Source organism: Megalobrama amblycephala, linkage group LG20 (genome assembly GCF_018812025.1).
Source record: "Megalobrama amblycephala isolate DHTTF-2021 linkage group LG20, ASM1881202v1, whole genome shotgun sequence".
NCBI lineage: Eukaryota > Metazoa > Chordata > Actinopteri > Cypriniformes > Xenocyprididae > Megalobrama > Megalobrama amblycephala.
In genome coordinates, this window is record NC_063063.1 from 5130602 (window position 1) to 5158378 (window position 27777).

General features: G+C 36.3%; 3 protein-coding genes across 3 annotated transcripts in view; 1 reads left to right on the forward strand and 2 right to left on the reverse strand.

The window, feature by feature from the left end:
- The window catches only part of plce1 (phospholipase C, epsilon 1), a 107423-nt gene extending 104440 nt beyond the window's left edge, over nucleotides 1-2983 (forward strand). Inside the window, 1 exon segment of the mRNA XM_048171365.1 lies at nucleotides 812-2983. Coding sequence (XP_048027322.1) covers nucleotides 812-969 — 158 coding nt within the window. The 3' untranslated portion in view covers nucleotides 970-2983.
- On the reverse strand, nucleotides 2981-21253 carry noc3l (NOC3-like DNA replication regulator). Its single transcript, XM_048171364.1, is given in 22 exon segments — nucleotides 2981-3184; nucleotides 3275-3359; nucleotides 3446-3543; nucleotides 6062-6190; nucleotides 6284-6465; nucleotides 7075-7146; nucleotides 7218-7281; nucleotides 7369-7441; nucleotides 7552-7652; nucleotides 7757-7837; nucleotides 10370-10495; nucleotides 10937-11032; nucleotides 11034-11066; nucleotides 11159-11334; nucleotides 11408-11501; nucleotides 15229-15390; nucleotides 15471-15601; nucleotides 17896-17952; nucleotides 18043-18200; nucleotides 18354-18480; nucleotides 18564-18774; nucleotides 21101-21253. Coding segments are annotated over 22 exon segments (2394 nt in total). The 5' UTR covers nucleotides 21110-21253; the 3' UTR covers nucleotides 2981-3055.
- Nucleotides 21254-22833: 1580 nt separating this feature from the next.
- The window catches only part of tbc1d12b (TBC1 domain family, member 12b), a 54887-nt gene continuing 49943 nt past the window's right edge, over nucleotides 22834-27777 (reverse strand). Inside the window, exons 15-18 of the mRNA XM_048170305.1 lie at nucleotides 27282-27410; nucleotides 26901-27010; nucleotides 23655-23913; nucleotides 22834-23350 (exon numbers count right to left, since the gene is read on the reverse strand). Coding sequence (XP_048026262.1) covers nucleotides 23282-23350; nucleotides 23655-23913; nucleotides 26901-27010; nucleotides 27282-27410 — 567 coding nt within the window. The 3' untranslated portion in view covers nucleotides 22834-23281. The remainder of the gene's footprint in view (nucleotides 23351-23654; nucleotides 23914-26900; nucleotides 27011-27281; nucleotides 27411-27777) is intronic.

A 27777-nucleotide genomic window follows, 5' to 3' on the forward strand; every position in this document is an offset into this window, starting at 1 on the left:
ATTAAAAAAATCTATGGGTATTTTGATCTGAAACTTCAGACACATTCAGGGGACACCTTAGACTTATATTACATCTTTTAAAAACATAATCTAGGGCACCTTTAAGGCCCTTTCACACCAAAAGTGAAATGAATAAGCCTCAGGCTGAAGGAAATGCATATTTACACCTGTAAAGTAGAGGGCGCAGCTCAAACAAACCTTTCAGCTGTGCTGCCATTCAGGATTAAAGAAGAATAGGATGCAAGAGAAGGAAGTTCACTCTTATTTCTGAATCTAATCTAAAGTCATTTTCACTTATTAGTATGGTTGAATCAGATCATTGAACGTCAGCAGCACTGGTGAATAAAGTGAGATTAAATACATAAAGTATATTTGTGCAATTTAATATATTTAATTATTACAGGTTAATTATTTCACTGTTTTTATTCATTTTGAGGAATACTGAATTGTTTTGTGCAAGTGAGATGAGTAAATGCATGTTCACATTTAGTCTAGAGCTACAATAACATCATGTTCACAAAGTTCACACAACACCTCTGCACTTTATTTCTCTCAACATGGGGACAGGAGAGCTGTCACTCAATAAATGTGAAAAAGCAACAGATAATTTGTTGTAAACTGAAAAGGTAATATTACTTTTTCCAAGTAACGTGATTACGTAACTCGAGTTACTTGTAACGCGTTAGCCCCAACACTGCAAATCAGCATATTAGATTGATTTTGTAAAAATGTGTCATGGTTGGCTGTTGTTGCTGGAGGACTTGCTGTGCAACTTCAACTAACTTGAATCTTCCCACCTGTCTCTCTGTAGAGTCTCTGTCGACGGGGCTGAAGGCCTGGATGGCCGAGGGACGCTTGGGTTCTCAGAGACTGTGCGCGGAACACCCCGTGTCCCAGTGTGGCGGTGGCGCCCCCGCCCCCTCCGGCTGGTCCCTCCCGCTGCTGTGGAACTGGAAGCTGCATAAATGAGTCCAGAGCCAGAGCAGCACCTCTAGTGTTCACTCCTCTCACACGGCTCAGGCTGCTTCAGGAAGACACAGTACAGCCTGATGGAAAGCGTACAGCTGTTCGTGCTCGTCTTTCACGGTCGTGCAGTGGCCCAGGTGTGATTTGGGCTGGCTGATGGGTCGTGGAAGGGTTCAGTCAGTTCAGCAGCCTGTTGTTGTTGTTGTTGTAAACGGATGTCAGATGAAGGCAGTTTCTCCTCACTTCTATTCTTCTTCTTCTTCTTCTTCTTCTTGTCCTACTTCAACAGTACTGTAAGTCATGAATGCATTCATATGCATTTCATTTTCTTTTGTGGTTTTGCACATTACTATTATTTTAAGTCCAGCTATTTGAAAGTTGAATACTTTATTTACATCCCTGTTTTGGATTGCTGAAATTAAATCAAGCATGAAAATGCCTCCAGCACATTAGTATCACACTAGAGTTATTTTTTTTAAGCAAATCTTAGGATTTCTTTAATTCATGTGTATGGTGTGATTTATTCAGAGTTCAGAGCAAATGCACACAAGATGTTTCGAAGGATGCGGGGCAGATTTGTTCTGCATATTTTAGCAGCTAGTTGAATTTGATGGCTTTCATTGCACATGTAGATCACACTGCATTTAAATGACCAACAGCAAACAATGTAAGATGTAGAGCGGTGCCTTTCTATACACTGCCACAAATCTATTTACAGTATTAGAAAAACAAGCATTTGAAGAAACGCCACTTTAAATGTTGCCTTTTTTTTTAATTTATTTTTTTGGAAGTATATACGTTACTGTATTTTGAGATTTCTTTCATTAGAGCTAGGAAAAATTTTAGGTTAGTTTTATTTTTAATTTTTAAAAAAATATTTTTTCTTGCATTTCCCTCAATTTTAAATGGCTCCTTTGAGATCCATCATCATCACTTTTGAAATATTTGAATTAAATTATCAGTAAAATTGAGGTCTATTATGGAAGCTTGTTTCCACCACTAAATAAAAAAGGTAATAGTAGCGACTTTTTAGCTCACAATTGCAAGATTTAAATTTGCAATTGCAAGTTATAAAGTCTATAATATATGCAAGATGTAGTTGCAATTCTGACTTTTCTTCAGTTCACAATTCTTTCTCAGAATTGTGAGATATAAACTTGAAACCACCTTTTATTTATTTCATGGCGGAAACAAGCTTCCATAGTTTATACCCCATATGACCAATGTAATAAATAAGTTTCATTATTTCCTATGTGTTAAATGAAAACTATAATTTATTCATGTGATTTTTAATCTCTCTGCATAGCAGTTGAATCCCCTGCTTAACTTTCTTTATGGTTGAAAAGGACTTCACCTTTGTTTTGAACTTTAAGTGGTCCATTTTCTTTCTTGAAGTGAAATCTTTCCTAACTAATTGCATGTTATAGCCCAGGTTGGCTGTACGTTTCCAGATAGTGTACATATGAATGAGAGTACATAATTATGAAATCTGCATTTATTTATTAAGGGCATCAGTGCTCCTCCAGTCTGTTCATACTGTATGAATGGATAATGTTTGTATTTTTGTAATTTAAATTTTTAGTCATCTTGAGAGATATTAAATATTTTGACATTAAGTGAAGGTAGGGCACCAGAAAGTGTATTTTAGGTGTGTGGTACACTACAGCATTGTCTTTTAAATATGTTTTCAATGTATATTTACCATTACTTTGTTTTGAACAAGCAACTGTAAAAACTTTTTAGCGTGACGCAATGCTGTTATTTTATTGCATCGATAGTCTCTTTGGAGTTTAAAACATGTTGAACTTTCTACTTGTGATGGTTTTCAGCACACGTAAAACTATAGGAATGTATCGTCAATATTGTGATGTCAATATTGGGTTATTTGTTTACTTGAAACCACAGAATCAACCACTTTCATCAATAAATAGTGTTGAAAAACCAATTTTGGGTGAAACGTGTACTTCTACATCAGTGCATATGCTAAATGATGTCAATAAAAAAAAATCAAAGATGATATCTTGGAGCATTTATTTTACACAAATGGATAGAAAATAGCATTTCCCAACTTTCAGGCCTTAATGTGGATTCATGTTTCCTGCGGTGTATGTTGTGATGTAAAGTCTAGAACCGTCTGCTCGCTCTCAGTTTGAAGAGCAGCATCAATCTGTGTCTTGAGGTCTGGGTCTAAAAACGCATGACCGATTGTGAAATGTTCCTGCAATACAAAATTAAAGAACAATTAAGAAAAGAAAAAAAAAAACACACAACAAAAAATGAAAGCATTGTTCGTTAGATGGAAAAAGACCTTTTTCTTTGAGGAAGGCCCAGCAACAGGTGGGTTAAAGGTCATGTCTTTAACACTGTAGTCTTCAAACAGCTGCACTGGAGTCCTGCACACAGCAGAAATACTATGAACACCTTCATATTCATCTTGAAACACCATCAGCTGATGGAAATGTGTCTGTTGTCTCTGTACCTTCTGCTGAGCTCCATGCTGAGAGCGCCTGAACCTTCACTAGGAGCGCCTTTCATGAGATGAGCAGCAAACTTCCTCACCACGGGGTGATAGTGTCTCTAAAATAACAGATTACACCAAATAAATCCACATCATCTGGAATCTTCTCCCTACAACAAGACTAGTTTGAACAAAACTGTTCTAAATTTGCCTTAAGTAATATTTAAGACCGCATTCTAATGTTGAATGCAAGCTGTTTTTATTTATAATTATTATTTACTCTTTCCTGCCAGCTTTTTTTTATTTTTATTTTTTTTTATTTATTTATTTAGAATGACGATGATCAAAACACAGATGGAGTAGATTGAGTCCATCAACACCCCCAAAGCTTCACGGTCCTACAAGCTCATCCTGGGTCAACATTTCATTCAGGAACATTACGTAGCTTTGATTTATATGCTGTTGAATGTTTGATCATGTTATTTTACTATATGTGCATAAGCAATGCTTATATGTGACCCTGGACCACAAGACCAGTCATAAGTCACACAGGTATACAGTGTTTCCCACAGGATTTTGTGAGACTGGTGGGTGGACACCGGTCTCTCTAGGGGGGTCAGGCGGAAAATTTTGTACATTTTAAATTTAAATGCATAAACCTGGTGCATTCTGAGACCAAAATTTAAGTGATTAGATCAAAGAAGAAATTTGTTATCTTGTAAACAATTTTGTGCTCTAATAGTAATTTGTTTATTGGTGATGGTAGGGCACATTAGTCACGTACACAACATATAGTAGGCTAAATGATAGTTCATATGTGGTCTAACATGTAGAGTACACATTTAAACCATTAAAAAAATATGTAGCAAAAGAGGTTACCTTTGTTGAATTAATTTATTTCTAGGCCTGTATCTATATATCTGTATTTGTAAAACTAATGGCCACTCTTTGATTTGTTAAACACAATCCAGAATGCACTAAACACACTACTTCATTATAGAGAAAAACAACAAATTAATAAAAATATATAATCATAAGATGACCAAAGAATAAATAACTAAATAAATAAATAAATAATCTAGGTGACTATATAATTTAGCAGAAAAAAGTATGCTAGCCTAATTCTTGAGAAAAACCTCGCACAGTAATTTTATAAAATCTAAATATGTTAATAAAGTTTAAAAGTACTATATGCATTCTTATGAAATGAAAAAAAAAACTATATTTGATTTATATATTAATGTAAAGACATATGTTTTTATAATAATCTAAGATTAAAATACCTTTATTTTAAATGTATTGAGCAGCTGTTTAATGGGGCAACAAGATATAAATACGAAAGAACAAAATAGGCTATTAATAATCTTTCAGTGTGCAAAACCATGATAAGATACTCTTCAAAACAGCAGCAAAAAACCGCTAATGCGCATCCCGGGTGCAGAATGATGTGCTTGAAGCAATATCGAGTCACAGCACGCAGTTGCGCAGCGCATTGAAAAGTTCCACGGCACAAAGATAACCCCTGTGTGTATCTGCAACTAACAGTTTATTGATCGTATGTTTCTTTTCACTTTTAAATACCAGTTATTGTGCTTGTGACACCAATTCATAGTCCTTGTGTCGTGCGATCTAACTGTAGCCAGTATGACACCGTTCAGAAACGGCAATAAACCCCAGCAAGATAAAGTCATTTTATGCAAATCCACAGCCCTTTATCTACATATCAAGTATTATAATGGGAATATGTCATATTGGAGAGTTTTACTGTGCTGACTGTCGTTACCGAACGCGACGCGCTGTTTTAGTGCTGAACAGAGAATGATTGACAACTGCAGCGGAGGGAAGACGAGTTTCTTTGAGCTTAAATTTAACAATGTACACATTCTTCTGTCCTCACATGAAGCTATGGAATGGCTTCAGATGAGTTTGAATATAGTGCACGAAAACTTAATTGGTGCAAGTCTGTTTCTTTTGCCTTATGACTCAATTAACAATCGATTATTTAAATATCGCGACAGGCGTACTTTGAGACTGTGGCGGACAAATTAGAATGTGGCGGGCCGCCACAGTCTAGTCAATGTATAGGAAACACTGCGGTATATTTGTAGCAATAGTCAATACATTGTATGGGTCAAAATGATGGATTTTTCTTTTATGCCAAAAATCATTATGATATCAAGTAAAGATCTTGTTCCATGAAGATATTTTGTAAATTTCCAACTGTAAATATATCAAAAAAGTATTTTTGTGAGTGGATATGCATTGCTAAGGATTTCATTTGGACAACTTTAAAGGCAATTTTCTCAATATTTTGATTTTTTTTTTGCACCCTCAGATTTCAGATTTTCAAATAGTTGTAGCCAAATATTGTCCTATCCTAACAAACCATACATCAAGTGGAAAGCTTATTCAGCTTTCAGATGATAAAAAAATGACCCTTATGACTGGTTTTGTGGTCCAGGGTCACATATCGCTAGTTTTCAACCTGGTGTGACTTATTTTTTGGATAATTTGTTAAATTGAAGCCTACTGGCAAATTTAAATAAATAAAGGAAAAGGGAATTTAATTTCCTGCTCTGTTTTACTCTGTCAGTAATAAACCAATGGAATGAGTGGATAAACATCATTGTGCTTCACCTTCAGTAAGTGAAGCTCCCACAGTGCCGTGTTCTGGGGGTTGCAGTATTCGGGCACATCCAGCTCTGGGAGATACACACCGCTGCCCTGCATTTCATTATCCAGCAGGATGTCACACTTAGGGAAGGTCTACACAAACACAAGAGAGAAATAATTCATACAGTCACCTCAAGCACGAACGCCTCCATTAGCTTAATTAAAGAAGGAAGAGCACTGGCTCACATGCATCAGCGTCCTATTGGCTGCCAGGACGCCCACGCAGGAGTCAGGCAGCACGTGCAGGCCGAGCGTGCTCAGTCTCTTCATGAAGGCCTGCGCCCTCTGCAGGGTGACCTGCTTCCTGCGTTTGGTCAGCATCACGTCCAGGCACTGCAGAACGATCGTCGTGTCATCATTCGCACCTCCTGCAGCCAATCCGAGACAACAGATATGTTTGCGAAATTAAACTTGCGCGAAAAATTGGAATATTGCGTAAAGCAGCGTTTCCATTCCACGTGTTCAAGAGAGCAAAATATCCACTTCCAGGGAAACTGGTACAAAGTATCAGTAATAAAATAAAGAAATATGCTGCATATGCTGTGTAGGAGCAGTTTGATAGCAGCGGATCCCTTATATATCCGCCGATATCTGTATAAGCACTTGGTGAAGAGCATCAAAGATGTCTATTTACAACATGTTTTTGAAGTGATGATAACTGTAGCCACTCAAAAACATATCTGATCAGCGTGTGAACACAATGGCCAAGTCAGAGGTGTTTAATAATCTGCTCAACAGAGCTCAAAATGCTAGGGGGAAATTTTTTAAAATCTCAGTACCGACTTGGTACAAAGGTCGGTACTTTTGACAATCCTACAATCTAATGGGTCTCGCAACAAAAAACAAGAGAATTGTGCATCTAATACTGGAAAATAAACATTTGGGACACCAAAGTGTGTAAGTGACGGGATGTTCTCATATTAAATAACCCTGTGTCACTGCACATCGGCAGAACAAAGACACACTGGAGATCTTACCTGCGTGCAGCGTCAGCAGGGTTTGGTACAAGTGGCTGTAGAATTTCAAAGGGTCGATGTTGAGGACGTCACCTGTTGAAAACACGTATTTTAGCACAGCGAGGGCAGGATGTTCGTGAAACCAGAGCTGCGGCTGTACTGACCTTGTCCTGAGAGGATGTGGAAGGATGTGAGAATGCAATGAAGACTCTCACGATACGTCAGATCCTGGGTGAAGGAAAACGCAAAAATGTTAACGCATAAAATTTTACATTGATAAATCATAAAGCAGCTGCTCCCGGTTCAAATACTTACACCCGATATGATGAGGCCGTAGAGCACCGCCAACAAATCATCAAAGAACTCCAAGTTTATAAGATGAGCAAACCTTCAGGAAACAGTTTGAACCATGTTATTCACGTTAACAAAAGCACCCAAACGCTTTATTACAGTGTAATAACACTATAATAAAGCTGTTATGCACCATGTGGTTCTTACTTTGCAAGACCTTCTAAAACGGAAGGCAGTAAGATGGATTTCTGAGCTTTCTTGAGTATTCTGAAGTAGATGAGGAACACAATGTTCAGCGTCTCTGTGTGCTGGAATCAAAGATGGACGAATCACAATATGTGATAATGATAATATATTCATGCAATAAAAGGAACTGTTCATCAAGCTCTCCATCTGCTCTAGTCACACTCACCAATTTAATTTTCTTCTCCTTGCCCTCTGAAGCCTCAGCTTCTAGAAGCTCTTTCTGTAGCTTCTCCTCTGCTTTCTTCCACTGTTGAGGACAAGATCGAGGATCAAGGAAACAAAACAGAAAAAATGTTTAAATCAACAATACCAGCAAACCGGTATACCACTTTTCCAGTGGCTTCGGTTCAGGATTTATATTTCACATTTGAAATTCTTCAAAAAAAGATATAAAGAACTCTTAAATATTACAATACAAAACTACTGATTAGAGGTATAGAAGCAAATATAAAATATAGCTGCAAGCAGCAATTACGGGGCCAAGCACAAAAACGGCACAAGAAGCCAGCCAACATGGCTGTGAGCATCAGACCAACAGCAGCAGTGAGCAATTAGAGAAAAAAGTTATTAGCATTTTTGTCAATTTTGTTATAACTTTTGACCACAAGGTGGCGCTGGTCCGAAACTTTGCATTTTGCAACTTGGCATTGTCCTGATGACCCATACCAAATTTATGAATTTTGGTCAAACCCATCAGAAGTTATAAGCAAAAATAGCCATTTTTCATATCTCCACTCCAGTAGGTGGCGCTGCGCCGAAACACTGTATGATGCCTCAGGTCATGCTTGTGAAGACATGTACCAAGTTTGGTCTGAATATGATAAAGCAGTGCAGAGATACAGCTTCAAGAATCGTTTTTGCATCATGCCTCAAATTCTTTGCTCTGGTATACGAAAACGGTTTGACTTATCGACTTGAAATCCATAACTTTTTGTCGGCATGGTCTGAAGATGACACGGTTCGATTTTGGTGAAAATCGGAGCAACGGTCTTGGAGGAGTTCGAAAAAATAGGTTTTTAAAGAAAAACAATATGGCAGACAGGAAGTCCAGCTGACTATGGAAAATGTGATATCTATGTTCTCAGCATGACCCAAGGAATCTACAGAGACCAGTTTCATTACAATCGGTTAATATAGTCAAAAGTTATTAGCATTTTGTAAATTTTGTTATAACTTTTGACCACAAGGAGGCGCTGGTCCAAAACTTCTTAGGCTCCTTCAGGGCATTGTGCTGATGACCCATACCAAGTTTCATAACGATACGCTAATGTGTTCGTAAAATACAGCATTTTAGCACAAAATTCAAAATGGCCGACAGCCAAAATGTCCGATATGGGAAAATTGGATATCATTCGACTCGGCATGATTCCCCGAATCCAACGAGACCAAATTCATTATAACCCATCAGAAGTTATAAGCAAAAATAGCCATTTTTCATATCTCCGCACCAGTAGGTGGCGCTGCGCCGAAACGCTTCATGTTGCCTCAGGTCATGCTTGTGATGACAGGTACCAAGTTTGGTCTGAATACAATAAAGCGTTGCGGAGATACAGCCTTATGTCTATTTTCGCAAGCACTAAGTACAATTTGTTCGCGTGTTTTTCGAAAACGGTTTGAGGAATCAACTTGATTTCCATAACTTTTTGTCGGCATGGTCTGAAGATGATCTGGTTCTATTTTCGTGAATAATCGGAGTAACGGCCTAGGAGGAGTTCGAAAAAGTAGGTTTTTCAGAAAATTCAAAATGGCGGAAAAATTTTCATGACGGAAAATTACGTCATAGGGTGCATTTGATTCGTTTCGAATTTTGTTTCTAGCCCTTATGGTTCAAAAGTTATTAGCATAAACATAAGTGCAACTTTGGACAGCTAGTGGCGCTAGAGGAATTGAGTTAGAGACTCCAAATTTGCTATGGACAAAGGTCAGACTGTCCTCTAACTGTGTGCCAAATTTCACAACTTTCCCGCAAGCGGTTCTATGGGCTGCCATAGACTTCAAGAGCGGAAGAAGAAGAAGAAGAAGAAGAAACGGAAGAAGAATAATAATAAGCGTATGGAACGCCAACAGATACAATAGGTGCCTACGCACCTTCGGTGCTTGGCCCCTAATTATTTAAACAAAGACATTTAAAAATATTTCAAAAGTTTGGGGTCAGTAAGATTCTTTGAAAGAAACTAAAACTTTTATTCAGTAAGGATGCTTTAAATTGATCAAAATGATAGTAATGTTACAAAAGATTTCTATTTTCAATAAATTGTTCTTTTTAACTTTCTATTTATCGAAGAATCCTGAAAAAAATGTCACTTTTCCCATGAAAATATTAAGTACCACAACTGTTTTCATTAATAATAATCAGAAATGTTTCTTGAGCAGCAAATCAGCATATTAGAATGATTTCTGAAGGATCATGTGACACTGAAGACTGGAGTAATGATGCTGAATATTCAGCTTTGATCACAGGAATAAATTACATTTGAACATATTCACATAGAAAACAGTTCTTTTAAACAGTAAAACTATTTCAGCATAGTACTGTTTTTACTGTATTTTTGAATGAAAATAAATGCAGCCTTGGTGAGCAGAAGAGACTTCTTTTAAAACATTTAAAAAAAAAAATCTTACAGACCCCAAACTTTTGAACAGAAACCTCCCATTACCAATTCGGCTTCTCTGATTGGGTAATCCAGTTGCAGGTATTGGGTGGTGGGTAGCGTAGCTAAACCAGTCCACAACTTCAAATCATGACATTTATGTGACAACATTCGGTCTCAGTTCAGACCTTGCGCTGCATCCGGGACAAACTTGTCTTCTTCTCCTTGAACGACATGAACTTATTTTTGGGCGCTTCAGTATCTTTCTTCATGTCCACTTCTTTTATCCTCAGACAGAGGAGAGTCTTCAGCACCTGTGCATTCATATCACAAAACATCATTAATAACAACATCAAGATGCCATACGCACATCACATCCTAAAGAGATGGTCCACCAAAAATAAAAAAGAAGATATTTTGAAGAATGCTGGAAACCGGTTTCCGTTCCCAATGACTTGCATTTAATGGAGAAAAAATAGAATGGATGTCAATGGGAACCTGAAAAAAAGTGTTTTTTAATAGAACATGAACAAAATAAGCACACTGTCCCTAACAATGTGTATTCAAAGACATCTAGTATAAAGTGGGACCCAAGATTTAAATCTGACCATGTTCTTTAATCGAAAGTAAAGCTAAAACTGTTTACAATTTTTAAGTAAACTTTCCATTTGAATAATTCTCTGTAAGAACTTTGTTTATGGCAAGTACAGATGAGATAAAACTTGTAATGTTCTTCAACAGTGTGATGACCGCACCTCTGGTTTGACGTTATAGTTCCTGCTCTTGACCATGCCCGAGATGACCTTCACCATTGCTAAAGAGGCCTGACCCACTTTATCCTGTTTCAGCAGGTTTCCTGACCGCATCACAACATATCTCAGACACCTGAACACAAGATCACAACATCAAATCGTTACTACCCACATGCAGACCTCCAAATGTGGAGTTTTTCCAGCAAATACCGCTAGCAGACTGACCGTCCTGACGGGGTCGTTCATCAAAGGCACCACCATGACTATAATGTTGTTGTGGAAATTGAAGTGAGGCAGAGCTACCAGGAGATCACAAATGCACCTGATGGCCACTTCAGCAAGACCTTTATAACTCTCAAGAGACACGGCTTTACTTCTCTTCTGCTTCTTCTGCTTCCAGTCTGAAACAGCGTCGGATCGGTCAGACGGGATGGTGAGAATGGATGAATGAGAAGTTAAAAGCACTTGATCTACCTTTGACTGTCTGTTCCAGGTCCTCCAGGTAAAACTTATACTGGCTGACGAGACCCTCCTCAAACTCTCTCAGCTGCTGCGTCTCTTTTTTCACCTGGAGAAGAAATGTGGCATTTAAGATATTTAAATCTTGTTATTTAATACTTTCGTTTGCTCAGGGGTCCAATTATCCACTTCTTGAACCAAAATGATTAGGTCTAATGAGCATTTTTCACTCTCAATGACCTTCAGAGGTAAACAGGTCAGTTTTTGCTACTGTGTCTTGCGTGTATAAATGCCCTTTTCTCAGATAGAAAATAAACTCCAGTCAAAGCCGAATTAAAGGTGCCTTCGAATGAAAAATTGAATTTATCTTGGCATAGTCAAATAACAAGAGTTCAGTACATGGAAATGACATACAGTGAGTCTCAAACTCCATTGTTTCCTCCTTCTTATATAAATCTCATTTGTTTAAAAGACCTTGGAGAACATGCGAATCTCAACATAACACCGACTGTTACGTAACAGTCGGGGTGTACGCCCCCAATATTTGCATATGCCCTCCCACGTTTCCAACATTATAAAAGGCATTAGACAAGGGCAGCCAGTATTAACGTCTGGATGTGCACAACCAAATCATCAGATTAGGTAAGCAAGCAAGGACAACAGCGAAAAATGGCAGATGGAGCAATAATAACTGACATGATCCATGATAACATGATATTTTTAGTGATATTTGTAAACTGTCTTTCTAAATGTTTCGTTAGCATGTTGCTAATGACTGTTAAATGTGGTTAAAGTTACCATCGTTTATTACTGTTTTCACGTAGACAAGAGAGCCGTCGCATTTTCATTTTAAACACTCAGTCTGTATAATGCACAAACACAACTTCATTCTTTATAAATCTCTCCAACAGAGTAGCATTAGCCGTTAGCCACGGAGCACTATCAAAATCAAAATCATTCAAAATCAGAAGTAAACAATATAACAGTATACAATAATCTCATAATCCGACGCATGCATGCCGCAACACATTTCATTTCAACACACAATGACGAACACTTTGTAAAGATCCATTTTGAGGGTTATATTAGCTGTGTAAACTTTGTTAAGGCACTGTTTAAGGCAAGCCGAGCTTTGGGCGTGGAGCACGGGATTTAAAGGGGCCGCAGCATAAAATCGGTGCGTTTATAATAGCCACAAAAAAATTAATAAAAAAAAATCTATGGGGTATTTTGATCTAAACTCACAGACACATTCAGGGGACACCTTAGACTTATATTACATCTTTTAAAAACATAATCTAGGGCACCTTTAATACAAAGCCGAAAACACCACAATATTTGGCTTTACTCATATTTAAATCTCATAATTAGTGTCTAATTATTGCTTTCTCGTCCATGGTATCTGCAGAGTTGTATCAAATGTAGGACCCTTTACAAGCCTGAAAATATACTAACTCTTATTTTGAAATGTCTGTTACTACTCCCAGCTGCTCGTTCAAAAAGGAGATCAAATATGCACTCTTACAACCATCTAAAACATATTACAATATAAACACCATAAAGTAAACATTGTCATAATTCAACCAAAAAAAACAGCACGAGTCTGTAGAATGTGCCACAATTTGACTTTGAACGTTCATCGCTCGCATTTCTTTAAACCATTGCCTTTTGAAGTTTAAAGTTTAATAATTTCCCTTTCTTGTGATTCCTTTTTTCCTTCTCCAAAAATAAGACCTCTTAAAAATGATAAGACTTTTGTTGTACCATTTAAGATATTTAATACTTTTTATGACCTGTATGCTGTACATGCATTCAGACGTAAACACAGAAGCCGGCACTATGTTCACTACTTCAACAGCATAGAGAATGACAGGAAAGAGAAGAAATTGTTGAATAAAGTTGTTATTTTTGTTTTGTTTTTGCACACAAAAAGTATGCTTATATAATAATCATAACATTATAGGGTTAGTTCACCCAAAAATGAAAATTCTGTCATTTATTACTCACCCTCATGGCGTTCCACACCTGTAAGACCTTCGTTCATCTTCAGAACACAAATTAAGATATTTTAGTTGAAATCTGATGGCTCCGTGAGGCCTCCATAGGGAGCAATGGACACTTCCTCTTTCAAGATCCATTAATGTACTAAAAACATATTTAACTGTTTCATGTGAGTACAGTGGTTCAATGTTAATATTATATTATATTAATATCATTTTTGGAGCGCTAAAAAAACAAAATAACGACTTATTTAGTGATGGCCGATTTCAAAACACTGCTTCAGGAAGCATCGGAGCACAAATGAATCAGTGTATCGAATCATGATTCGGATCGCGTGTCAAACTGCCAATGGCTGAAATCATGTGACTTTGGTGCTCCGAACAGCAGATTCGACACACTGATTCATCTGTGCTCCGATGCTTCCTGAAGCAGTGTTTTGAAATCGGCCATCACTAAATAAGTCGTTATTTTGTTTTTTTAGCGCTCCAAAAATATTCTCGTCGCTTTATAATATTAATATTGAACCACTGTGCTCACATGAACCGATTTAAATATGTTTTTAGTACATTAATGGATCTTGAGAGAGGAAATGTCATTGCTCCCTATGGAGGCCTCACTGAGCCATCGGATTTCAACTAAAATATCTTAATTTGGTCTTACGGGTGTGAAACGGCATGAGGCATGAATTTTCATTTTTGGGTGAACTAACCCTTTAATGTTGAATCACTGTAGTCACGTTGACTATTTTAACCATGTCTTTACTACTTTTCTGGACCTCAAAATGTGCAATGACGTTGTTGCCTATGTGTGGTTCAGAAACCCTCGGATTTCATCAAAAATATCTTAATTTGTGTTCCGAAGTTGAATGAAGGTTTGGAACGACATGAGGGTGAGTACTTAAAACTTTTTAAAATTTTTGGGTGAACTGACCCTTTAAAGGTCCCGTTTTTCGTGGTTTTTTGAAGCTTTGATTGTGTTTATAGTGTGCAATATAACATGTGTTCATGTTTCGCGTGTAAAAAAACACAGTATTTTTCACATAATTTACTTATCTGTATACCGCTGTTTCCACTGTCATAAAAACGGGCTGATGACTTCCTTGTTCTATGAAGTCCCTCCTTCAGAAATACGTAACGAGTTCTGATTGTGCCAGCGGTTCCTGTGTTGTGATTCGACAGCAGTTTAGCGCATCTTGCCCGGAAAGGTCACGCCTCTTACCATAACGTGGAGATGCACGCGCTCAGTGTTATTGTAAACATGTCTTTAATTTTACCCTATCAATTTGAGCCGGAATCAGACCCGGTGATTGGACTGCGGGATGAAAATAACAGCGTTTCGACCACATGGCGACAAACACACTCTACAAACGCAACTCTTGTGTATTCCTGTGGGCGGAGGTTAGTCAAAAAACTGTTTTAGTGACGTCATTAAAGAAGGAAGTAGAGGGATGTAGTCCAAACTGGCCGTTCGATGTAGGCGACTTCTGTTAAATAAAATATCTCGCTTGGCATTGAACTTTGAGCTTTAAAATTTTACAGATTTTATTTATACTCTAACAACAACATTACACACTAACTAAAGTTTGAAACATGGGATCACGAAGAAACGGGACCTTTAAGGACCCGTGGTAACCCTGGAGTCACAACCTGGACCAAGTTTCTAAACACCCACAAATCATCTAAGTTTAGCTAGTAATGTGACAATGTATTCATCTGTCTGCCATCAGACACCTGAGCATTTCTGAATAAGTTGTTTTTGCGGCTCAGTTGCAAGAAATGCCTAAAGGAAAGCTAAATTTCTCATAATATGACTCCTTTAAAAGTGAGGCACTGTACCTTTGTGGCTTTCTCAGCTTCCGTCAGTGGTCGGATTCGATATGCCGGCACAATGTCCTTAAACACCTCCATGAGGGAGACCATGACTAACTTTCTGACAGTGACTGCAACGCACGGGTCCGTCTCCATCAGCATGGCCCTCAACTCCTTCAGCTTCTTGATCTGAAACACGAGTGAAATGTCATCATACACGTAACAACAGTACAGATCATGCAGAAGTTCATTGTGAAGGACTGTCTTACGTTAGCATGTGGATCTGCGAGTATCGCTGATGACAGACTTGCGATGCGCAGTTTCTTCTCCATCAGTCTCTGAGTCCGCAGCTCTAACTGCTCCTGAGGAGTGAGCGACGGACCGCTCTCGGGTTCCTCCTCTGATATTAGGTTAAACAAAGTCATCACGAATATCATCAAAAAGGTGCACTGAATCATTTAAAAATAAAAATAAAACAAGTTTTATACCCACAGAAATAAATTTAAAATACATACACTTTAAGATTAAGATGTTTTAATGTTTTTGAAAGAAGTCTCTTTATATTGAATTCTCTTATTTATTCAATCAAAAATACAGGTGCTGGTCATATAATTAGAATATCGTGAAAAAGTTCATTTGTTTTATTGTAAATTATTTTTAAAAAATGAAACTTTCATTTATACTAGATTCCCTACATGTAAAGTAAAACATTTCAAAAGTCTTCTTTTTTTTTTTTTAATTTCTTGATTAAAATGTACAGCTAATGAAAGTCCAAAATCCAGCATCTCAAAATATTAGAATATTTACATTTGAGTTTCATTAAATGACCATCCCTACAGTATAAATTTCGGGTATCTCTTTTTCTTTGAAACCACACTAATGGGGAAGACTGCTGACTTGGCAATGGTCCAGGAGACAATCATTGACACCCTCCACAAAGAGAGTAAGTCACAGATGGTCATTACTGAATGGGGTGGCTGTTTACAGAGTGATGTATCAAAGCATATTAAATGCAAAGTTGACTAGAAGGAAGAAATTGGGTAGGCAAAGGTGCACAAGCAACAGGGATGACCACAAGCTTGAGAATACTGTCAAGTAAAGCCGATTCAAACACTTGGGAGAGCTTCACAATGAGTCGAATGAAAGCCGGAGTCAGTGCATCAAGAGTCACCACACTCAGACATCTTCAGGAAAAGGACTACCAAGCCACTTCTGAAACAGAAACAACGTCAGAAGCATCTTACCTGGGCTAAGGAGAAAAAAAAGAACTGGACAGTGAACAGTGGTCGAAAGTCCTCTTTTCAGATAAAAGTAAATTTTGCATTTCATGTTGAAATCATGGTCCCAGAGTCTGAAGGAAGACTGGAGAGGCACAGAATCCAAGCTGCTTGAAGTCTAGTGGTGAAGTTTCTGAAGTCAGTAATGATTTGGGGGCCCGTGACATCTGCTGGTGTTGGTCCATTGTGTTTTATCAAGTGCAAAGTCAATGCAGCCATCTTCCAGGAGATTTTGGAGCACTTTATGCTTCCATCTGCTGACAAGCTTTATGGAGATGCTGATTTCCTTTTCCAGCAGGACTTTCAGCAACCTGCCCACAGTGCAAAAAACACTTCCAAGTGGTTTGCTGACCATGATATTACTGTGCTTTCTTGGCCAACCAACATGCCTGACCCCTGAATCTATGGGATATTTTCAAGAGAAAGATGAGAAACAGTCGATCCAACAATATACAGATGATCTGAAGGCTCAAGTAGTGCCTCAGCAGTGCCACAGGCTGATCACTTCCATGCCACACTTCACTGATGCTGTAATTTGTGCTAGGAGCAAGTCATTTGCTGTAATATGTGCTGCCGACCAAGTATTGAGTGTACAAATGAACATACTTTAAAGAACTTGAACTTTTCTGTTTTGCAAATCCATTTTTTGATTGATCTTAGGATATATTCTAATATTTTGAGATACTGGATTTTGGACTTTCATGAGCTGTACGCTCTAATCATCAAAATTTAAAAAAAAAAAAAAAACGTTTGAAATGTTTTACTTTACATGTAGGGAATCTAGAATATATGAAAGTTTCATTTTTAAAAATAATTTACAATAAAAAAATGAACTTTTTCATGATATTCTAATTATATGACCAGCACCTGTATATTCTGAAATTTTATTACAATTTAAAAGAATTGTTTCCCATTTGAATGTATTGTAAAATGTAATTTATTCCTGTGATCAAAGCTGAATTTTCAGCATCATTACCATATATATATATATATATATATATACACACACACACATAAAAAATTATGTAAATAAATATATGGCCGTTTGCTGGAAGCTAATTATTATATTTTATAAAGTTTTAAATATGGACATTTTTCTTACAAAAAGCCCATCACTTCTCTTCAGAAGGCTTTATTAACCCCTGGGGCCGTATGGATTAGTTTTATGATGGATGGATGCACTCTTTTGGGCTTAACAATCCCCCTTCACTCCCATTATCAAGTTTGGAAAGAGCCAGAAAATTTTAATATAACTGATTGTGTTCGTCTGAAAGAAGAAAGTCATATACACCTAGGATGGCTTGAGGGTAGTCTTGAGTAAATCATGGGATAATTTTCATTTTTGGGTGAACTATCCCTTTAAGATGAAAGAAATTTCAAGGGGTTGCATTTGAAGAAATGAGAAATGCACACCAACCTATTTCTAACTCATCCTGGTCCTTCGGTTCCTCCTCTTCCTCTGCCTCAGGCACAACTAGAGGACACAATCAAATGACACAGTTCATCACAAAACATCCTCTCCAGCACTACAGCATTTACTGAAGAGTCATGTGACGACACACACCGGGTTTCTCCATAGTCTGAGGGATCAGGCCGCTCTTGTCTTTGATGGGCAGCAGGTGAATGAGCTCTTTCTCCTCCTTCTGCTGCATCTTCCTGGGCATCTTCTCATACTTCTCCACCGGCTGCTCGGACTTACGCTTTTTAGCATGTACTGGAGCACTGTGTTTCCCCACAAAAGGAAAGTGAAGGAAAAAGAGCATACTCGTACTCAAATATCAGCTGATCACTCACTGTACATAGTCTAAGAAGAAAAAAACATCACAAGATTTGATAAAGAGAATCAAAGTACATGTTTTAAAGACCGCTGCTTACCATGATGAGATGTCTCGAGTCAGAAAGGAAGCTTTCTGTGCCATGGATTTGATCTGTTCAAGGTCATCCTCATCCATCATATCAGTGGGCAGAGACTCCAGAAACTCCTCCTCCTCTTCTTCATCCTCTGGAATCATACATCAACATTACAACACTCTCTCAACACCGAGCACGAGTTCATGAAAATTATCAGAAAGCAGTTTCCTTCACCTGGTTTCTTCTTGTAGCGCTCCAGGGGTTTGAGGGTCTGATGGGAGACATCAGTAATGGCTTGCCGGAGCTTCCGCTGCTCTTTGCGCTGTTTCTTCGCTGAGCTCTGCTGCTTAAACTGACGATTCTTCAGTTTGTTTTCTAGCTTCAGATTGCTGGTTTTCAGCAATTTTCTGAAGCTAGGCTTCTTTTTCCTGTTCTTTTTGGAAGCCTTGGGTGAAAGATGCATTAAAGTACAGTTAAATAATGCATGCTGGTGTACAATTATACATATGACAGATGAAGCACAACAGAATTCAGAGGCTGACTTGCCAAAAAAGAGTTTTGACTTACATAGTGTATTACAATATAATACAAGGTTAACCAGTAGTGTGTATGCTACAGTATGAGGTTAAACCTCAGGTGATCTTTGGTTGTTTTAGACCAAAAATGTTATGTTTGTTATATATTTTTTTTAAATGTTGCATTTAATTGGAACGGAACGAAATTTGGTGATTTTTGTGGCTGTGTGAACAAAAAATAATTGTGGATGTCATTTGAAAAGACTAAGTATGGAAGCTTGTTTCCACCAATAAAATAATAAATAAAAAAGATAATTGCAACTTTTTATCTCACAATTCCAAATTTTTTCTTGTAATTGCAAGTTTATATCTCACAGTTCTGACTTTTTTTCCCCTCAAAATTGCATGATATAAACTCACAATTGTGAGGAAAAAGTCAGAATAAAAAGTTGCAATTATCTTTTAAATTGTTTTATTCCATGTACTATACAAATTAGTCATGACGCAGAAATAAAAAACACACAGCAATGAAGGGGTTAAACTAAATCATCAGGAGTGCAAAACAGACACATATGAACTGGTGTGACTGTAACAGAGCAAATATATGCAAACTTGAGAAAAAAATAAAAAATAAAAAAATAAACATTGACTTAAGTAGTCTTTGATTTTGTCTCAATATATCCAAATGGAGAACTTAATAAATGTAAGTTGGGAAATAAATGTAAAATGTGGTTGGGAAATGCTGCATGAATCTGCCTTAAAATCACTGGATTTCAAATGCTTTTGCTCTATTTTTTTTTTTTTTTTTTTAGATTAAACGCAGCATTAATAGTATAAAATTTGTTTTTTCCCTAATATATACACTACCATTCAAAAGTTTGGAAACATTATTATTTTTAATGTTTTTGAAAGAAGTCTCTTGTTCAAAAATACAGAAAAAAACAGTAATATTGTGAAATATTATTACAATTTAAAATAATGGTTTTCTATTTTAAGATAGTTTAAAAAATATAATTTTTTTCTGTAATGCAAAGCTAAATTTTCAGCAGCCATTACTCCAGTCTTCAGTGTCACATGATCCTTCAGAAATCATTCTAATATGCTGATTTGATACTCCGTTATTATCAAAGTTGGAAACAAAGTTGTGTTGCTTAATATTTTTTAGAAACTGTGATACTTTTTTCAGGATTCATTGATGAATAAATAGTAAAAAAGAACAGCATTTATTCAAAATAGAAATATTTTCTAACAATATAAATCTTTACTATCACTTTTGATCAATTTAACACATCCTTGCTGAAAAAAAAAAGAATTAATTTCTTCCAAGAAAAAGAAAGAAAAAAATAATGACCCCAAACTTTTGAACAGTAGTGTATTTAATTTAAATAAATGCTGCTCTTTTTTAAAGTTTTTATTCATCGAAGAATCCTGAAAAAAGTCAAATTATAAAAAATATTAAGCAGCACAACATTGATAATAAATCAGCATATTAGAATGATTTCTGAAGGATCATGTGACACTGAAGACTGGAGTAATGATGCTGAAAATTCAGCTTTGCATCACAGAAATAAATTATGTTTTAAAGTATATTAAAATAGAAAACCATTATTTTAAATTGTAATAATATTTTACAGTATTACTGATTTTTTTTTTTTCTGTATTTTTGATCAAATAAATGCTAGCTTGCTGAGTAGAAGAGACTTTTTTTTTCCGAAAACATTAAAAATAGAAATGTTTCCAAACTTTTGAATGGTAGTGTGTGTATATATATATGTATATATATATATATATATATATATATATATATATATATATATATATATATATAAATATAAATAAGTTAACCTCAAAACTAGAGGTTAACTTTTGGTACATAATATGATAACACATCAGTATGAAGTTGATATATGATATGATATGACATGTCATATATATGACATATGATGTGATACACCAGGTGTTTACACTAGTACAGTATGATAAAGTAGGAGTAAAACTAGTATAGTATGATGAAACAATACAGCAGGGGTTTAAAAGTGTAGTTTGATATGATACTGTAAGGACTACACTAGTACAGTATATGATTTATGAGAGGTTTGACTAGAATAACATATGAAAAACAAGGGTTGTTCAATCTTGTCACTCTCGCACGCTGAATTTAATGTAACTGAAGCAGTTCACTGAAGCTCAGCAGCATTCTGGCTAACATAAACTCACTAGCGCATTAGTTTGTGTCAGAATTACAAAATAACTTACCGGGCCCATTTTGATGAGTGATTCGCCTCAACTATCAATGATGTTCCAAAGGTGTAAATCAGTTTAATCCAAAAAAGACTGCATGTATCCCCTCATTCTCACATGTACCACATGGACCGGAAGTAAACTAAGGGCGATATTAGATGAATGGAGGGACAAACGTTACACTGCCTTTGAGCGCCACCTGCTGATCTGGAGGAAAGAAGACGCTGAGAAGACGCTTTAGGAAATTAGGCTAACAGTGTTTATCATTTTTAAGTAATTCATTTGTTTTCATTTATTTATTCTCTTTCAGTTGGATATATTGTGTTTACAAAGATAACACATTGTATTTGAGTCACACCGAATTAAAAAAAAAAAAAAAAAAAAAACACAACAACTACAATTGTAGCTTTAAATTTATTTGCACATTTGAATTTTGTGGTGTCAAATATTTCACCTATTTACAATTTATCTTCACACAAGTATGAAAACTGTACAATAAAACCAGGAGTGTGTAGAAAACAAACCAAGAATTAATGATACAATTTACATTTTTCATCAAGATACATCACCGAATCGAAAAATGTTTCGAGATATTTACAGATATTAGGGTTAAAATCCATGATAAACAATGCATTTAATCAAATAACTGAACCCCAAATCACACAAAAATGACTCAAATTTTATTATCACACCACACATTCTTATTCTTTAACTGGCAAATGTCAGTTCATTTTAGTAAATGTACATTAAGTACACAAATGCCTGAATGCATTATTCACATATAGAGCTTGTGGGCTCTACTGTCACACATAAGATTTAGTTTTAAAATTAGGCTACATATTAGTGTTTTAAAAGAAGAACAATAGAGTGTTGACAGCGAAAATGCAATAATTCTTCATCAAAATGCTTCCGAACACCTCACACACTATATGCAGTGTTCCTGCACTATTAACTGCATCTGACTTATTTTTACAATTTCTATTGCACTTCAGTATGGTCTTGCTCTACATAACAAAACCGTTTAAAAAAAAAACATCACATTTTATAAAATCTCAGAACCTCTATTCTATTCTACTGGTAAAATCTCAAATGCATTAAAGGGTTAGTTCACCCAAAAATGAAAATAATGTCATTAATTCCTCACCCTCATGTCGTTCCACACCCGTAAGACCTTCGTTCATCTTCAGAACACAAATTAAGATATTTTTGTTGAAATCTGATGGCTCAGTGAGGCCTGCATAGGCCATCACTATATAAGTCGTTAATATTCTCGTCACTTTATAATATTAATATTGAACCATTGTACTCACATGAACCGATTTAAATATGTTTTTAGTACATTAATGGATCATGAGAGAGGAAATGTCATTGCTCCCTATGCAGGCCTCACGGAGCCATCGGATTTCAACAAAAATATCTTAATTTGTGTTCTGAAGATGAACGAAGGTCTTACGGGTTTAGAACGACATGAGGGTGAGTAATAAATGACATTATTTTCATTTTTGGGTGAACTAACCCTTTAAAGGGATAGTTCACGCAAAAGTGAAAATGCTGTCATTTACTCACCCTTAATTTGTTCTAAATCTGTATGAGTTTCTTTCTTCTGTTGAACACAAAAGAAGACATTTTAAAGAATGTTGGTATCGAGACAGCCATTGACTTCCATAGTAGGGAAAAAAATACTATGGATGTGAATGAGTGCCATCAACTGTCTGGATAAGAACATTCTTTAAAATATCATCTTTTGTGTTCAATAGAAGAAAAAACAAATTAAGGGTGAGTAAATGACCAGAATTTTCATTTTTGGGTGAACCTATCCCTTTAAACAGGCTCTGAATGCATCTCCTTCAAAACCAAACTTTAGCACACAAAAAGAGCTAATGGTGCGTATGTCGGCACATTTGTTCAAATGCACCACTCGACTCCTCTAAACGAGGAGGAATATTAAAAAAGCCTGATGCTGGTATCTGGTACAGTACATGACTAAGCTGGTGGAATATTTTCTCATGAAAGGCTTATATTTTTAATTCATACAAAGTTTAACTTCAGTAATACTGACGTGGTTACAAAGGAATCAAGTTTAGCTTTTTCTTTACGTTGCATTTGACTTCTTTAAACCGCCGTTTTATACAATCCTCTCTGCTAATGCATTCATTAATTCGAGTAAAATAAAAGAAATATAAAATTGGTGAGAGCTCAAGAATTTTTCACTGAAGGACTGCTGCTTTTTTCCATTTCTTTATCCTTTATGAGGGCATTAAACACCTGATGAAGAGAAAAAAGATAAGGTGTGTTATAAGGAACGCCACACAAATCACAAGCAGACTCATAAAACTCCCTGCAGGTGGAGCTATACTCATCACAAAAATATGAACATTTTATCATTTCCTCAAAACAACTTCACACAGATTCATTTTACTAGATATCTATTAATAGATATTATGCAAAACTAACTTAAAGAGAACAAAATGCAGCAGGGAAAATATTTGCATTTAATTTCCTATCTGCATTTCTCTCACAAACAAATTTCCACTTGTTGATCGCTGTACCGGCTCAGACAGGAACTGACCTGTGTCCACTTCCTGTTGCAGCTGATCATCTGAGTGTTGGCGATGCAGCTGAAGAGGCGTTCGGGTGGCGTGTCATCCGGCAGTCTGGTCAGGAACTGAGCGATGTGGATGAAATCCATCTGCAGGAGCACTTCCTCGTAGAGACGCAGGATTCCGAGTCCCGTACGGAACAGGAACTCCTCCCCGTCTCTGCAGAACACGTCCCACACCCGACACGCCACATCGAGCGGCAGGGACTTAGTGTAAAGGGTGAAGATCCTGTCAACACACAATTTGTAAACAAAAAATGTACATAAAGAAAAGCGAAAATTGCAATAATGCAATCAGGTGTTTTGTTTAGCCTTCATGATCAGAAATCTGACTTTGAATGGAACGCAGCATCAGACTCTAGTGCTAAACAACATACAAGGGGTGTTGCTATTGGTCGATCTCATGTGAGTGACAGGTTGCCCCGTCCTTGCGCCAGTACCATCTACAAAAATATGGTAATTGTTGTTTTAACGATGTGGAAGCTGACATTAGTATGTCACAAAAAACAAATGGTTTCACTGTGTGATGTAGCTAAATATAATACAGTTAGAATGTGACCAATAGTCAATACATAGGGACAAAAATGACCCTATATGAGTTTTTTTCTTATATATTAAACTATATTTCTATATGATATAGTTAAAATCACCATGAAATCAAAACTGACAATTCTTTTTTTTTTTATGGAATACTACAGTATTTATTAGAAGAGCTTTATCTGTGCACAATTTTTTTTTAATTCATCTTAATCTTTAATAAAAATAACTAAAAAATAATAAACAGCAACTTCTTCTCTTCTCTGATGATGTGTTTACTGGCGTGAGGGTGGGGCAACCTGTCACTCACATGAGATCGACCAATATCAAACCACAACCGTTCACTTCCATCCTATTCCCGATTCTTGTCCGAGAAGCCGTTTGACTCGAATATATGTCACAAGACAAAAAAACTACTGCAACTTCCATTTCATTCCTAAATTAAAGGTGCAATATGTAATATTTTTTGTCTGCTAGAGGCCTATTCAAAACAAAGGCGTTGCTTGATGACGCCAAGTTTGAGCGCGGAACCTTGGGACATGTGGTCTTCACATCACAGCCGGTGAAAATAATCGGGATAGGACTTCGGAAGAAATCACGTTCATGGATGAGATTATTAACGTTAATGTAGTATGAAGCAGAGCAGGAGCGAGTGTTGTGGGAGCTGAACGAGGAGCTGGAGCGATCGCGCAACACACGCCTCACAAGCGGAGGAACTTTTATTATGAAACAGTCGCCGGCGCCGCTTCCGCTTTTCCAGTCATAAGTATGAGGTAACACAGCTCTGTTTATCATATTAGATACATTTGGGAGTGTTGAAAATGATGTTATAACATTACTCTGTGCGTTTGCTCGCTGTGAGACACTGTTACACACTGCAGTAAGCTAGATTGTTATTAGAATATCATATTAAATACTGGATGGCTTGTGTTGATAAATGGCATGCAATTAATTTTAAAACGTATTGTATGATGGAGAAAAATTTGTATTACTGTTACTAAAAATAAAGCTGCATCTCATTATGCTATGTTAGCAACTTCACAAAATAGTGTACTCGCAAAAAATCAAGAAAATTGATATTAGAAAATTATTAGAAAATTAGACAATAAGACTAAATGTGTTGAGCTATATAACAATAATTAGTTTTCTGTCTATAAATATATCAAAACAGATGTTCCCTTGTCTATTAAAACATGTAAATATTAAAGCATGTTTCCATGGTTTCTACAAAATAAAAGCGGAAATTGGTTAAAATTGCAATTTTCTCACGATTTACAAATAGTTGAAAATATTTGGGATATTGTAAGTACTCAAGTGAACAAAATATATAACACTGGCCTAGTGGTTTTTGGATATTTTACTGCAAAATTATTTCATATTGCACCTTTAATCAATATCACACAAGTGCGCTGTTTTTCCCCAAATATCAGCACGTGTGCATATGTAGCAAATGTGAGATTGATTTTATACAAACAGTTAAGTAATCAAGAAGCTAATATTTTGAGTTACATTTTAGACACAATATTGAGCCTTTTTTTTCTCCATTTCACAAACGAAAACAGCTCAAAATAAAGAAACCACCAATTCTTGTGCATCTCTGAGTAACACACAGTGGTGTTTTGCTACTGAACGAATCAGCATTTTTTAATGAATCAATGATTCAATGATCCATTCATAAAGACAGTCACTACATCCAAAATTGAATACTTCCCTACTATCTGCAAAAAAAACACTACACCAACAGAGAACTATATCTGAAAACATCGAGTAATCGAAAAACAGTAGGCAAAAAGTACCCAAATGACCTACTACTACTTCCGGTGAGATTCTGAAGTGTGCATTCGCTGGACACTTTATTATCTCATGACCGTGAGGCCACGGGAGAGAAGTTGTGACTGGCAGTGAAGTGACGCAACTGACATAATGGGTCACATGACAATAAAGCATGGCAGATGTAGTACGTCCGAATTTCATTCGTACAACACACATTCATACATCATAGAACATACTATATAAAACATACTTGTGAAGTAGTTTCAAACCAAACATAGTACATACTATACAGTATGTGACTTTGAGCGCAGAACATCATTTGCTTGGTTCCTGAATGAATCAGCCATTTGAACAAATCGGTTGAATAAATGACTCAAAGATTCAATAATTAATACAGTGACTTGCCACTACCTTCTGGTGATTTTAGTTTCATATTTAAAGTGTCAATTCATTTTTTTTAAATCATTAATTCAATATTCTATTATTTCAATATTCTATTATTATTGTTTTTAATATTTCAAAACAATCTCAGAATTATTTATGCATCTGAATACTGCTTTAGATTCAGCTTCTGTGCCACTTCTGCAGTGCAAACATGCATTTTGTTGATACTGATTTCATTTCATTGGTAACAGCCTATAGTGTATTATTATTCTAACTGAATGTATTGATAAAATGTGTGCATCATATTTTATGTCAAATCCTTACTTCTAATAAGGTTAGAAAAAAAGTGCCCTTATGAAAGGCAAAAATACCTCAGGAAATCCATTTTTCAATTTCACACACCCCTAACGCTTACTCGGATATATGCATTTACACATTACGCTTAGTATTTAGATTTGTTTCATTATATTTAAGATATTGAAAGAGCGTTTTCCTTCATCAGAAGATTCTTCATGGACTCACCAGTCTATCAGATACAGGTCAGGTGTGAGGTTGTAACTCTGGAAGTGACTGAAAAGTCTGGGGAGGTTTTCTTCAAAGAAGACCTCAAATGCTGCAAAGTACTTCAGCATCTAATAAAAAAGAGACACAAAATTAAAACATCTTTCCAATTTATGTATGTGTGAACCAATTCACCCAAAACTAAACTCTATGGACACGAACAAGCTGTTGATTGTGATGCAAAATAATTACGTCTTGTCCCTCCTTTAGTTTAAAGTCTGTAAAGCAAAAACTCAGCAAAAAAGATGCTGTTGACTTGTCTTGTTTTGAACAAAGAACATTCCTTCACAACATAATGTAAATAATCTGATCTATTAAACGTTGCAGGTGAAGGGACAGTACCAGCTCGTGGTCCACTCTGAAGAAAGCCATCTGACAGGGTTTGTTGAGGAGATTGGCGAAGGCGATGAAAGCGTCGGCCTCCTCCAGGTTGAGAATCAGCACAGCGGCTATGAAGGACATGCCCTGAACCTGCAGCCAAAATAAAGTCATTTCACAGCTGCTCTTTTCATCATCCAATGGCTTTCATGAGGACATATTTAGAAACAACGACTCAACGACAACTCACTAACAGTCATAGTTTTACCCATCTAAACTAATCAGTTAAAAAAACACTTCTATTCAGCAAGGATGCATTAAATTGATCAAAAGATTTCTTATGATTTGAAAGATTTTTCTTTCATCAATGCAGTTCGTTTAAACTTTCCATTCATCAAAGAATCCTTAAAAAACATATTACGGTTCTGCACAAAAATATAACAATAAGATAATTAATAAAGTCATATAGAAGCAGCACAACTATTTTCTGCATTGATAATTAGTGGTCGATATATAAATT